Source organism: Fulmarus glacialis, unplaced genomic scaffold, assembly GCF_000690835.1.
Source record: "Fulmarus glacialis isolate BGI_N327 unplaced genomic scaffold, ASM69083v1 scaffold17379, whole genome shotgun sequence".
In the NCBI taxonomy this organism is placed as follows: domain Eukaryota; kingdom Metazoa; phylum Chordata; class Aves; order Procellariiformes; family Procellariidae; genus Fulmarus; species Fulmarus glacialis.
In genome coordinates this window covers 31,905-47,607 of record NW_009234157.1, presented here as the reverse complement: position 1 = coordinate 47,607, position 15,703 = coordinate 31,905, and the positions used below count along the sequence as shown (strand labels likewise).

General features: G+C 38.2%; 1 protein-coding gene across 1 annotated transcript in view; it reads right to left on the bottom strand.

Annotated features, from left to right (window-relative positions):
- PPHLN1 (periphilin 1) overlaps positions 1 to 15,703 on the bottom strand; it is a gene marked incomplete at its 5' end in the record, with an annotated part of 40,864 nt that continues 25,161 nt past the window's right edge. Inside the window, one exon of the mRNA XM_009585573.1 lies at positions 1 to 210. Within this exon, the coding sequence (XP_009583868.1) occupies positions 1 to 210 (210 nt within the window). The remainder of the gene's footprint in view (positions 211 to 15,703) is intronic.

Here is a 15,703-nt window from a genome sequence, read left to right as displayed (position 1 = left end):
TTAGTATGAGCCCTCTTTGAAGGATTCTGATAGATCTTGATTGGCAGCATCGTATTGAGCAATGAAATGTTTCAGTTCTTCAATGCATCGCTCACCTATTTCATGCAAATTTTGCCTCAGGGCAAACTGAATGGACTTCTCTAATGATGGATCTTTATCAATTAGCATCTTCACTACCATGCCAAAGGTTTCACAGTCTTGTCTGTAGACCTAGAAACAACACATTTTAGAAAACGATTAAATACAAGACTCTCTACATTAGCACACCAACAGCCCTCATTGAATTAGGTGCTACTGCAGATCCAAACCAAACATAGAATATTGGATTTAACGCAAATTTCACCTGTAAGACATATTTGCCTTTTCCTCTCTTCTGACCTGCACTAACACAAATGTAACTAGTTTAGAACTATCTGGATACAAGAAGTAACTCTTATTGAAAGAAATGCCTTAAAAAGAGAGATTAAGTTCCTCTTGCAGCAATATTTAATAAATAATGGCAAAGAAAAGTGCAAATGCTAAACCAGATTTTCATTGCAAATATATGTAAAATTAATTTAACTGTGGCACGTCTAGCAATCTCAATCTTTATACAAAGTAACAATAACTTAGTTTGTAATCTTTCCTAATACTTTAAATAGAAGCTACGTTTAAATAATTTCACCAAATTATGTTTGTTTGTTGGATATCTGTTTCTTGTAGAAGTCTTTCACAAATATGACTTTAATCAGTTTAACTGCATTGGTGATTCAACCACTAAGGATAAGAGAAATCTTGGCAGCAGTTTACATGAACCCATCTGATCTTGTACTGCAGGGAATGAAGAGTTTGCAAGTCAGTTATGTACCACAGTTGAGGAAAAGTAATTTCTCATTATCACTGCAACTGTTTTTCAAACAAACATCTGACTATGCTGTTAGGTAGTTTTCAAAGCGAGTCAGTGGCCTTTCATTTTTTTTTTTTTTTTCCAAATTCCAGCTAAGGTTATTAATCTAAACACGCACCAAAAAAGGAACTTGTCAAATTCTTCCAACTGCCAGATGCAGTTCATTTTCACACCTCTTTGGCCAATTTCCGTTTAGAAAATGTATTGGCTTTTTGAATGAAGATAAATGGTTTTTTATCTCTCTACATTTTTTAGGAGGAAAAAAACCTACAATGCTGATATTCCTCAAAGTATGATTATCTTTTAGTACTGTGTGCTCATGTTAGAACTTGGTTTTTTTACAGATATGTGTGACCCTTTCCTCCCACATTTATCTATTATTGTGGACACAAATGATACAACTGTATATAAGCAATTCCCCATTAGTAAAAAAGAAAAAAACCCAAACAAACAAAAAAAACCCCACAACCAAACACCACCACACTGTTTTATTCATAAGGACCAGTCCAAGGGCAGCTTAAGCGTATTCATGTCAGAGGAGCAGGGGAAAAAAAAAAAAACCAAACACCATTCTGCACACAAATTAAACTATTCTCAGAAACACAGTGATTTAACATGATACCTTTAATAAAGACAGTTCTCAAATGTTTGACAGTATATTCTATAATAATAGTTTTAAATGAGACCCACTTTTAAACACTGGTTGGCAAATAAAAGAAAACCTTTTGGAAGAAACTAATTTTCAATAGAGATTAAGAAGTCAAAAAGAAGAGTGCAGCCCAAACCAAAATGGAGCTAAACATCTTAAGTGTGGAAACAGTGTGCTCATGGCATTTTTTCTGAGAGGGGGTTTGTTTCCTGCTTTGTATAGTTAGTTCTTTGGTAGTAAAATATCAGCAAGAAACACAGACTCTCAGAGTTCATGTTCCACAGCAAGTGAAACAGTACTTGCTAAGAGAACTTCAAACAGGGCAAATTTGGGTTTCTTTTTTTCTGACTCTTTCCAAGGAAAAAGCTCAGGAAGAATTGCTGTATCTGATTAGCCATATGACAGACAGATGGTATTTCACTTTGGATAACTCGTGCCTTTCAAGTACTTGCAGCATGCTTGCTAGCACCTTCACAGAATTATTTCTGAGAGTTTTTTTTCTCCCCAGAGCCATTATGTTTTGGGGGAAATAGTTCAAAACTTTTTTTTCCTTATTGCATGTCTATTTGTCCTATTTTATCACCTTTGAAGTGGTCAGACCAAGGATGTGTGAATGATCTTGCACAGGTAAACGAACCTGGTAACTGTCAGTCTTCAGAGGACGCTGTGCAACACCGGCACGACTGAAACCCTCACACTAATAGAGAACACAGACACATCGCCCCATCTTCTGCACAGGAAGGCACCCAAAGCTACAACTGAAGGAAATGCTCTACTTCTAATTGGTCTTCAAATTAATGGCAAATAGCGCTATCTGCTATTTCTCTCACACACCACAGAGAGCTAACCCAGATGAAATTCTCTGACCCTTAGCGTATAAATATTAGCTCAATCTAAGCACATTTTTCTTGAAAACTTTCACAAAAGACGACTTGGAGGAGAATCAAGAGAGCCATCATTGCCGCTGTGTCTGGAGTCAGAAGTCACTTTGCTGTCACCACAATCTGGAAACTAAACACCTTCATACACGAGATGAACGTTTTCAATACTTTCTGACAAGACTTTTAAAAAAATAGAATTGACCTAAAATAGGGGCAGAGGGTGAAGGTGGAGCAGGAAGGCAGTTCTAACAACAGAAAACAAAGGAAACAGCTCAGCTCCTCTAACAACAATTGAGCAATTTTCCCTCAACAAGCTTTCTACCCCAGCTGCTAATTCTGATCCTCCTGGTGCAATCTGCCTCCCTCTCAATTGTGCTGATAAACCTATTTGTATAGCTGCGACGTAAATTGCATCACTGAGATGATCGCTTTTAAAATTACTTCCCCCCCAATTAATATGATTCAGTGATTCAATTCTAAAACCAGATGCATCAGCACAGTTGAAAGAACTGTGAGCCACAGTTGTGAAGTGGAAATAACTTCAGAAACCAGTTTATATCTGAAGCCAGTGCACGACTAACAACCCTCAGAGAGAAGTTACTGTGCTTTGCGGAAGGGAGCAGACAAGACAATTGACAAGAATGTCAATTACCACTTAATCAACTATTTGAAAAAAATTACGAAAGCACTCAAAGCCCTTGAAAAAGAGGATGGTGATGTGGCATATTAAAATCCATCTTCTCCACAAAAGAGGAGGCGGCTATTTCTGGAAAATAAGCCAAGAATGGGATGCTTAAGGAAGAAAGAAAACTGCACAAAAGACTCCAAACAAGCAAAAAAGCTCTCTGTTGGAGAAAAATACTGGAAGAACTTGTGACCCAACAAGGTTTGAAAGCATCCCTATCTTTAAAATTCCAGCTGATACTGATTTTGAGCTCAGACTACGGAAAGCTCATCTGTAAACATCTGGAACTAAAACCTGAAAATGATTCCATGTGTGGGGAAAGAAGAAATAACATTTTTATACTGAAAAACAAGAAAGGGAACGATACCAAAGACATGATTATTCTGTCTGATATATATGTCAGGTAATCCTGAAAACAGCTTAAGCCATAGGGTGATCATTTACCAAGGCCATAGCACACTTTTATTCTCTGACCTAAGCTACAGCACCAGCATAATGGAAAGAACGTGTAACACTTTAGTAAGCAGATGAAGGAGAAGCAGAAACAGCTGTTCTATTCCCAAATATAGAAATATATTTATATTTATTTTATATACACACACAAAATATATATATAGTCTTGATTTTCCTACAAATGAGAAATATATAAGCTGAATTCAGGTTCTCTTTGAAGAGTTTTCCAAAATCAGCACATCTGGCACCTGTGAGGTCAGAAGATCACAAATATGCCTCCTTTTATATTATTCTCATGGCATTTTAGCTCTTTTTATTCTTACATGATAATAGCATAGAAGCTCTGGCTGAGATCCACTCTTCACTGTGCTAGTCTCTGTATAAACACTTAGGCTTTGTCTAGACGCAAATCTAAAGGTGTGATGCACCTGCAACATGTTAGTGAACACTCCTCATATATTTGAGAAAACTAAACCAAAATTTGCACTGTTAGAACTGTTTAAATATAACTAAAAGACATTTACTTCCAGATCTAGCTAGAATAATGGAGATGACAGTCCCCCGGGTTGGGGGTGATCACCAGTTGGAGGTTATCAAGCCCTAGAACTCACCACATAGAACGAAACTTTTGAGAACTCCCTAATCTGCGTCTGTGCAAAGTTTTCACAATTAACCTCAAAGTGCCATCAACAGTGAATTTAAATTACAATGTTTGACACTGACATGGACGCGATGAAGGGTACCGCACATTCTCTTCTTCCAGCTCAGCTTTGGGACATCGACCTCTGTTGGGGAAGAAGAGGAGCAGAAGCAAGCAGATGAGAACTGCTCACTTCTTAGACTGCTATATCCCTCCTGCAATGATCATCTAAAAATGGTCGTGGCTTAAATCAAAGAAAACATATTGAATGGCTCAGCTGATGGGTGGAAAACACTGTCACCAAAACTTGGTTGTACATCTAAACTCTGGACATGGATGAAATTATACCTAGCTAGGAAACACCTTGATGACATGTCTACTACTCACTGACAAACTCTGCATCATTTCCTTTCTGTGCCTAGCCCAGCCCTGTGGTTCTTCTCCAACACTATTCCAGAGCTGCCTGTGTATTTTGCGCAACAGAGCTGTTGGACAACATAAACAGTAATGAGAACAAAAACTAGAACTTAAGATGTCCTCCCCTACAAGTGAGTACAGTCTGCAGAAGAGTCAGAAACTTCGTCATCTTGGTCTCAAAGTCTTGCATACCTCGCTAAAAAGCGGCTCCATTTCAACAGCAAGAGTAGACACGATATTCAAAGGGGAGGAGGCCAGGAAAAACAGAGAAGTTAAAATGGAGATATTCGCAACCCTTATTTCAACCCATGCACCAAGTTTCCTCAGCTTAGCTTTACAGCCTGTGCAAAGAAAGGCTTTTTAACTGCTCAAGGTGATTTAGAACAGCTAAAACTACAGCTTCTGCTCTAAGCAGCCTTGCAAGAAGAGGGAAACGAGAGAAAGTTCCCTGATAATTGGAAAGACCCTCAGGAAGACTGGTCCCACCAAGCTGCAAGTTAGCCTCTGTACCTCCCATGTCCACAGCAGGTAGAAAGTACAACTAAGTAACAAATGAGATATGCAAATTTCTTCTCTCTGTCTCAGAAAGGACTCAACTGAATCTTCACTTCTCATTTCTGGGAGAATTGTTCTAATGAATGTGCTTTATTTTATATAAAGGTAGACAACACTAACTATCTTCTCCAGGTACGGTTTTGAATGAATATGACTGTGGCACTTTTTTTGAATGCTCTTGGCTTTATGCATATGTAGAAGCCTCTTGAAAAGGAATCAAGAGACTTGAGCATGCAAAGCTCAAGCAGCTTTATGCAAGAGATGGGCAAATTAATTTCAATGCAGCAGGTGGTACTTCTGCTCACAAACACGAGCAGGACCACCAGGCATGAGGAGGACCATATCCATTAAGTGGATGTGATGATTTAGCAAGTGAAATTGATGCCCATGATTTAATCTGTAATTTCCAATCCCTTGCTCTTTTTCATCACAATCTTTCTTGCATTTTTGAGTATTCTTATGATTCCATACATTTACGGATTCATCTAACGCTCTCTCACCTCCACCAGCATTCCTTCTTCACAGCAACACGATGCAACTCTAAGCTCTCTGAGCAGCTCTGCACCCTATGTATACAGCCCACCATCAGTGCTTGTGAGTCAGTGCTCAGAGATGCCTGTTCTCAGCTCCTCATCCAGAAGGCCAAAGACCCTCAAGGCTCAGTTCACACGGAGGAAGGAGCTTGGGTTGTGGCTCAGAAACCACGTTAAACAGCCTGCAACCCTTAGATACTAACTCACCCTTGAGAAGATCCAACATGCCCAGCAATCACAATCTTGTATCTGTGATTCATGCAAGTATTCATTTAATATATTATCTTTCAGAAGACAGAAACTTTTCAGTTACTAAAGGCACATTTCCCACAAGTATCAAATACCCCATGCAAGGAGGAAAGAAGCAACATGCTCACTGGTAGTTGTTTGATTTCTGACAAAGGTAGAGCTTGAACTTGCAGAGCACAAGTATAGCACAAGTTTGAAAGCTGTACCACATCCCCTCCGGACACCCCATTAATGAAAGGGCAAACTGCGTGAAATCTGTCCTGCTTCAGTGACGCCCCAGGGCTCCTCTAACACCAGACGGAGGTAACAGCTTTTGTTCCCCCAGCTAAACCACGGTAGCTAGGCCGGTATAGCCCTCTGGTGGCATAAGCCAGCTTCTTATTTCCCCTCCTCAGCAGACCTAAAGTCTGACAAAGCACTCTTCTGTTAACACAGCCACATCTATGCCAGGTTTTCTGGCATGGGTAGACAGACTATGAGGTATAAATTTTCTTGTACTCCTAACTAAGAGGTATGCTAAAAGATTTTGTAATGTAGACCTAGCTCTAAGCTGATTGCATATGCAGTAAGATTTTGCGTTATAATTGTGCATGTAAACTCTAGCGAACTCGGAGACTACTATACATTGAACGACTTCAGTGCTGCTGGTATCAAAGTATTTTCCTTGCCAAAGACATCTTTTAAAAGGAATTATTACCCCTCCCCAAATCACTTCTTAATTTATTTATGACCTATCTTGGATTTTTCTCAACCATGCAAATTAGACTTTATTAACCTACATGAAATTTACTCTCCTCAAGTACAATAAGCTAATCCTCTACTGAAAGAGTACAGACAAATTTTCATTACTGCAGTGGCAATGTAATTGTACTGTTATGTTTATGAGTACAATATATAAATTTATAGCTCCACAGTGCAAAGAATGCTCAGAACTGTCATTAAAGCACTTGCAGACAATTCCCATGATCAAGACATTTAAAATTGGTTTTCAACCAAGATGAACTATTTTTCATGGTTACAAAAAGCTAAATTAACGTACAAATGTAATGCTTAGTTACAATAGTGGTATACAATTTTTAATTATAAAATAGCAACAAGTCTACTGTATTCCTTTCTTGATGTACTAACAATTTTGCCTTGAATCTATGTAATAATTTCTGTACCCATTAATCAATGTGTTTATAGACCAATTAGATATTCATTGAAATGCAAATTGGGGGAAACAAGTTATTTAATCTACTATGTAATAATGAACAATTTAATGTTAATTTGCTACTTACTGAAGATATGCAAAATATTAAAGTTATTTGCACTTAAATGCAATTCTGCCTCCCTTTCCACTGAAAGTTTCAAGCGCCTGGTTTAACAGATTTAATCAGCTTTCAGAACGTAAGCCCATCATTTTTGGCATCTAAATACCTGACTGAAAGGTCCGCTGGAGGTCCCTCATGGGGAATAGATGCCGATACAGCCATCACTTTAAAAGCAGCATGAATTCCGATTTGAACTCTGCTTTGCCATCAAGGACTGGGACTGGCAACATGGGGGGTGGCGCGTGAGCACCGTGCAGCAGGAACGGGCTCTGGGAGCCGCAGCACCTCGGAGGAGGACCCTGGGAGAGTACAGCTGAGGCCACCCGGCTCTGAACTGTAGAGGATGCTGCTCCCCGCACAGGGCTCCTTGGCACAAGGCCACGGTGTTTCTGTTCAGCTGATCTACAGCATCTTGCTTCTAGGAGACAGCATCTCCTGCCTGCCTTTTTATTTATTAATTTGATTAAACTAATTGGAAAGAGGAAGATGCAGTTTAAAACAATGCCATTGCAAGGCTTCCCGCTTCATTTTAAAGTAGAGTTCTAGTACAAAAAGAGATGAAGAGTGCTCTGTAAAATTGCGGGGTGGGTGTCTATGTCTGCAGCAACAAACTCTCTGCTGAGTTTACACATAACATTTTAAGGCTGAAAGGAATTGAAGAGGTGGCTTGGGTCTTGAGACGCAACTCTGGTCTTTTCCATGCTGTGTAATACACTGGGAAGAAGACATGCAGGCCAAATTATTTACTTGCATGAAACCATTATCTCCAGTTTAAGCCCAAGACATCATCTGGATACTCCTTTGCTTCGTATCATGCCCTTGGTGACAGCTCTGCAATTACAGTGAAGTCATGGGGTTTGCACAGGGTGGAGCCCATTGCAGCTCAGGAGAAGCCTATGACTGGCTCAGGTGTGCAATGACTGCAGCCTCATCTTCTTATGACTTCTGTTGTGCGGGGCTCTGCCCTTCAGCAATAACTCTAATCGTCATCTCTGTAGAGGATTGCCATCCCTCCTCAACTCTTTTCGTCTTCCCTTCACCATCGAAACAAAAAATTACACAGTCTTGTGCATTTCCTCAATGCTTATAAAGCAATCTAAAGATGGAACATATAGCTTTTGTACGAACAGAGTCAAAAATAATAAAAATAAAAAGACAAATCCTCAACAATTGTAGTAAGTGTTTACAGCTCCAGTTATACAAGAAGGACAAATCTGTAGAGCAAGGCTATATAGTTCTTAACAACCACAGCAAAAGCCAACCACGTTGGTACCGTTTAGAAATCTGTTCATGTGAACTATTGAACTGTTTCAGCTCTCTTTTAAGTCAAAGTGAACAGGGAAAGCATCACGTACAAAGTATTCAGCACAGTGCAAGATAAACCTTAAACTGCTATGACTTGTACTGCCTGGCAACTGAATTAATATCTGGGAAGTTCAGCAACAGAGTTTTCATTTATGAAAACTCACATTTTCCAAATAGTTCCCCATTGCTTTAAAATTACTACAAACAAGTTTGCAGTAAGAAGCAAGACATCTACTTAAAATACATTGCTAGGAAATCCACATATTTACTTTAATAATTTTTAATACTATAGTGGAGGAATTCAAGTGAATGTTTAAATGAACAAGAATTGATACACAACAAAAATGCACATGACAATACACTTTATTTAATGTTACATTTTGGCAAAAGCAAGTGCATTATTCCTTCTTCAAGAAATGTCTTGCTCAGTCAAGCAAAAGTAGCTCCCATGTGGGAGAGCAAGAACTATTATGTTACATGGTTTTACTGCAGATAATTCTTTACTAAACCAATCAGACCACATAATAACAGCATTCTAACACCAACTACAGGCCCTTGGAGACCAGTTTGTGTGTGGCCTAGATTTCATAAGCTTCTTTACAACAGATGTGTTGGATGAGGGTAGTGTTACTTCATATATTAACTTGTGTGTTCCTTAGGTAAAACAGCAGTATTAGTTTAAGTTCTACCTCTTACATATTCTTCTTATACAAAGTGTGTGCCTTCTGCAAGCAGATGACAAATCTGCATTCAAGTAATCCATACCAATTACAATTCATCAGTTTTTAAACCTCACTAGAAGTACTGATAATCTTTAAAGACATATGACACCTTTTCAGCTCACGTGTAAGACAACCCAGCCACATGTTTAAGAATGTCCAGCTACTAACAACTGTGCAGCTAAGTCAAAAAATTGTCTGAAAGAGCAACAATTTATATATCTATTAATTTCCCTTTGTCTAAAATGATCTTCAAGTCTAGAAACTGCATTTTCATAGGACCATAAAGGAAAATAAAATCCTAAAATCTCTCCTCTCTGACGGATGCTGAAAAAATCCCATTACTTGAAATGCACCAGTTCAGGATTAAACAGGAAATAATCAGCTTTATGCCAAAGGAAGGACCTCGCCCTGCAACTTTTTATTTATAAAATACTGAATTGATGGAAAGCTATTTCCTAAATCTGCTCCATGGTAAACTTATTGCTCCATCCAAAACAGGAAGGGTGAAGTTTATCTACAAAAGACTCTGTCTATGTTAATTCTCGTTAAAAATGCTTTAATAGCTTTCAGTTATGTCTCCTGACCATAAAGGACAGTGATATTCATTTAAGCTTCATGAGAATGGGCTGTATATTAATGGCAACAATTACATGACAAACCAATCTTCTTGTCATAAAAACACACAAATATTTTTGTACGGAAAGTACAGTAGTTTAAAATCCACATATATGGACTGTGTTGCAGTCAAGATCAGCAATGGTGTGTGAGCTTTTACCAAAAAGTGACTTCTGGTGATTTAGTTTTTCCTCAACAAAAGTCTTCACACTTCCAATTTCAACAAATATCCTCAGCTACAAATATTCTCAGATTCAACATTCTGCATTAAGAGGACTCATTTTTATTAATGGGCAAGACAGAATTTTATCAAGAATTATTTTAGGTGTGGATCACCTATATTTTCTTCAGTGGCACAATGTAAACAAACAGCAAGAGAAGAAAACAAAACAAAAAAATCTTCCTCTTCCAATTAAGAGCAACTCCCAGCAGATCAGTTGCATGAGTAACTGGCAGCAGCATTGTTATTGTAAACTTAAAGCTAGTGGATTGATAAGTTTAAGAACCAGCCCTTAAATGAGAAGGCTTTCTCACCATCACTGCCTAAACAGCAACTACTTTTTTTTTTTTCTTCTTTAATGGTTAAAAAAAATGCTAAAGTGGGTTTGGATATGCATGCCAAAGGCTAGGTTTTTTAATCACATATGCAGCATAAAGAAAATACTACACAAAATAAGTAAGGTACTGTGTGTAATGGACAACTTTTCTGAAAAGAAAAGCAACAGCTGCAAGAAGAAAAACAATTACTTAGATTACCAACATTTTATTACTTAGTTTATGTTAAACCTTAAGGTTTGTGAAAGTTTAGAATTACTTCACACATTATATTAGCCTCACAAATCAGTTTTATTAGTGCCTCAATACAGATCTAATTTTTTTCATGTCCAAGTCATGGTCCTGTCTCTACCCTCCAAATAGTCACTCTCATCATGTACTTTAAGTACTCATTTCAAATATAAAATCAAATAAAGGAAAAAGTAAATTAAGGCCATGTTTTTGAAGACTTCTGTAATCTTTCCCCAGTTTGTGGACGGATATCTTTTTCCATATGCAGCTGTGACGGCTGAAAAGACTATTCCTCCTTCCCAGCTGTCACCAACCCCACGCCAGAAACCATCACCCCACTTGTTTGTGTGAGCCAGCAATATACAGGACTACTCCTAAAATTCAGGTTTAGGCAAAATCACTTTGATTAGGTCACATGCTAGCATATCAGTTGGGCTGCGGGGAGGAATCACCTATTCTGGGTGAGAAGGTGACAAGCAGCTGTAGATGACATCTAAAGAGGACATTTATCTATAGCCTTACTAGTGTGTCCAGTCTCTGAGTTCATCTGGGACCACTCATACAACTGCTACCTAACCCAGACAGACAAAGCACATAGGATCTGTGTTTAAACGACTGTGTATCTCAGCATGTATCTTCAGTCAAATACAAAATATATGAAGAAACAGAACAAAAAAGCCAGCATAATGGCTGGGGGTGGAGCAGGTCAGAAAAGCTGTATGATGAAGCCTCATTTCTCATTGCAAATATATTCGTTCCTTCTGTATTTTTAGCATTCAACACCCAAGCTCTCCTTCTGAATCTGTTCCCACAATTCTAGCTATTTTCACTTCAGTTTGGAAGCAGAAATCCAATCCAAAAATTGGTAAAAATAGAAAACATGAGTTTCCCCAAAGAGAAAGCCACAAGGAGTAGAGATTATCTTTTAGGGTTAGTAAATCATATGTCTTAGGGCAGTGATTATCAATCATGGTTCCAAGGGAATGTAGTACGAGTTCTGCATTCACTCAGTGGATACACCACTGACTGTATCCCACAGTACTTGGAATTAGTTATTTGGTAAGTTTGGGTTACAGCTCGTAAGTAATATTGAGGAATCACAGCAACTAGCTGGTTCAAAAAAGCTTGGGAATCACCAATTTTTAAATTGTGAACTATTTTTCTATGTGAAAAACAAAACTATTTTGTATTTAAAAAGATCTTTTGAGACTAAGAACATTGGCTTTCTATTTCCTCGTTACAAGCCTTTACTAATGAGATAGTTAAGCAACATTGCAGCATTTCAGCACAAGAACTGTTACCTATCAAACTCATTAAAGGAATGTCTGCCCTGTTCAACCCAGTGTCACTGAACATTTTCCAGAAGTTGTCTGATGGGGTGAACTGACAGAGGACAGATTTGGAACGAACTTGGCAAGATATGTGAACACACTCATGACTTTTTGAAGTGTTCGCTTGTCTTCAGATTCTGGCATCCACTGAAAAGCTTTGATTCTTTTAGAGTCTAGCTTCAGTCAATCCTTATAAAAAGTATTATGACCAACAAAAGAAAACCAGGATCATCAAATACTGTTTTATATTGCTGTTTTTTGAGACAGAGTTTTTGAGAACTTTAGCTCTGTATTCTTCAGATAGCTTAGAGCAGCTTTCTGTGATCCCTGACATCTATAAATTGTGAAAAAGGCATGATGCAATGAATTCACTAAATCAAAAAATAACAGAGATATTTTTAGTACTCGAGAGACAAAACTTGCACAAGGATAGTAGAGGTCTACACTCAGTCCTCTGGGACTTACTTGATTAATTATCTTATTTACTCTAACTGTAAAACAGGGAACCTGATTATGGTACCAGTATTTGTTTACTAGTAACAATAGTAAAGCATCGTGTAAATTAACAAGTCAATGAAAAAAATTATAGCTAGAACAAATTAGCAGCTGCCCAGCAACTCTGTCAACTTCCTGCAGGTTAAAGATTTGTTGAATATCACCAGCAGCATTATGAATTGTGGTCACTTCAGAGATGCAGCAAGTTCTGCCTCTGACCAACACTCCAATGCATAGAACTTCACTCTGGCAAATCACAGAGACAACTAAAGGTATGGGGGAGTTGACCCTGCAACTAAACACTTCATAAAATTTCAACTTACCACCAACACCTTGATGATTTGAAGATACCCTCAAATAATTAGGAAATGGGTTAATATCTGCAAGCATACTTACTTTGCCATATTAAACTTATCTTTAGAGATACATAGGTTATTGTTTGATTAGTCTAAAATAATTCACTTTAGGGCAGACACCAAAACAAATAATTTCAAGTCAAAAAGCTAAAATCTGGAGAAAGAGTAAGCTAATAAGGAGGTAATACAAAAGAAGATCTAAACTAGATAATGAAACTGGAAACCACAGAACTATATGTGAAAGTATTTATTGAATAAAATGTGCTGTTACAATATAAATGAAGTTTTTCATGCTGCATCTCTAAGCAGAATAATGGCTGTTGCTGATGAAGCCTACTGATGCTGGATTGATATGGTGTGTTTTGGATAAGAACAGCATGGAAAGAGAGCAGTGAAGTCTCTTTTGATAAGCAGAACTAAACAGTTTACTGCCTAAGATAAAAATAGGTTGCTAAAGGTCAAACACTTTAATGCAATAGCCAAAAGAAACAGTACCATGCCATTTACCTTTTAACCTTAACTTCATACAAGATTACCATGTGCTTTGAAAGATACAGAATAGACAGGGGTTATTCGTACAAACATATCCTGAAAAATAAGGCATTCCTCCCTTCATGCAGCCTTCCAGAACACTTTTTGTTTTGTTTTGTTTTTTTTAACAAAACAGTTCATGCTAATAAAGATCTGGCTAAACTACACTGTCTGGAAACAGAAGTAAATGAGGAAAAAAGATTTAGTTAAGATTTTATTTAGAATAGAGCAAGCCAAATTAAATAAAAAACCACAATGAAAATGAACGACGCTTTCTCATTTCATTTAGAAATTCCAATGTGCTTTTTGTCTTTCAAAAATCACATAAGGGTATAAACATTGCAAACTTTCTATTTTCAAATCAGCAGGTAAGACATTTTGCTATTTCAAGGACTAGTATCCGCAAAGAACTGATTTACATGCTAAACAAAGGATTATTTCATTTGTTTGTTTATTTATTTAAGAGTACCATGGACTGTGTAGAATGATAACAGTAACTGTTTCATTAAAAAAAAAAAAAAAGAAAAAAGAAAAAAAGTTACCTTCTACATGCTAAGCCAGTAGCTTACACTATTAATGAAGAAAATACGACTAACACTTTCCATTTGTTGGCTGCAATGCACTGAAACCAGATCTTAGAACTATTGCTTAGTTTTAACATGATCCATTGACTCACTTCATCTTACCTCAACTTAGTATTAACATCTCTTTCACTTGTTCACCTCTTCCCTTTGTTCTCCTTAGTTCTCATTGCTCAGCAAACTACACTGTGGACAAAGCCAAATCACTCTTCCTGCTCCAAAGACCCTGCACAGTTGGCCAATACATACGTAATAACGGAACCACTACTTCCTCTGACTACCTTCACTTCTGCCACCACAATTTTATCCGAGTCCTCGCCGTTCCCCTGGCAAGTCTTCACTCAAGCTCTCTTACAACCTAGCTCCCAGAAAAATCAGAAATTCATTGAAAAATATTTCACGTCAATTGAATTATCTGAGCATCTTTGTATTACCTTGCGACATAAATGCATTTACATTTAATGTATTTCTATCAAACGTGAAAACATAAACAAAAGGTATGTTTCATAACTAAATGGAAACATTATTTAAAGAACAGAAACAAACACTGCCCACTGTATACATTACCTACATATGCACACATGTTCTTTCAGAGCTTTAATATAACATATAACACAGCAGCTGTAAGGAATACAGTAAAAAGCTACTTGCTTACCAGTTACACATACATGCTGAGCAATTCATATTGGAATGAATTGCAAGCATTCCAATGAAAGCTTGTATCCTTAAAAGCATAAAACCTTACCTGACACTAGACATCGAGCACTCATACTCAGTTAATGTCAAATGACATTGCCTCTTTTAAAATCTTAGTTGATCCACAACGGACAAAAACAAGCTCACCATTTTATCCCTAACAGACCTCTGCATATCTTAATATAATTCTTCAGCATTATGCACATATATTTTTCAAGAACACTTAGCCTTACTGTACAGAAACACTTAGTCAAACAGCAACAGACTGAAGAGAAACTGAAGCCTGAGATAAAGAAATAAGACACGAGCCCTGTTACTATAAAGGCACTACTTTCAAAAATAACCAGTATCATTTTTAACAAAATGGTTATAAGTGATCTTCATCAATGACATAGACAGTGGGATCAAGTGCACACTCAGCAAGTTTGCAGACGACACCAAGCTGAGTGGTGCAGTCGACACGCCTGAGGGATGGGATGCCATCCAGAGGGACCTGGACAAGCTCGAGAAGTGGGCCCCTGTGAACCTCATGAGGTTCAACAAGGCCAAGTTCAGGGTCCTGCACCTGGATCGGGGCAACCCCCGGTATCAATACAGGCTGGGGCATGAAGGGATTGAGAGCAGCCCTGATGAGAAGGACTTGGGGGTACGGGTGGATGAAAAGCTGGACATGAGCCAACAATGTCTGCTCACACAGCCCAGAAGGCCAACCGTATTCTGGGCTGCATCAAAAGAAGCGTGGCCAGCAGGCCAAGGGAGGTGATTCTGCCCCTCTACTCTGTTCTGGTGAGACCCCACCTGGAGTGCTGCGTCCAGCTCTGGAGTCCTCAGCACAGGAAAGACATGGACCTGTTGGAGCAGGTCCAGAAGAGAGCCACAAAAATGATAAGGGGGGTGAAACGCCTCTCCTATGAAGAAAGGCTGAGAGAGTTGGGGTTATTCAGCCTGGAGAAGAGAAGGCTCCAGGGAGACCTTATTGCGGCCTTTCAACACTTAAAGGGGGCTTATAAGAAAGATGGGGACA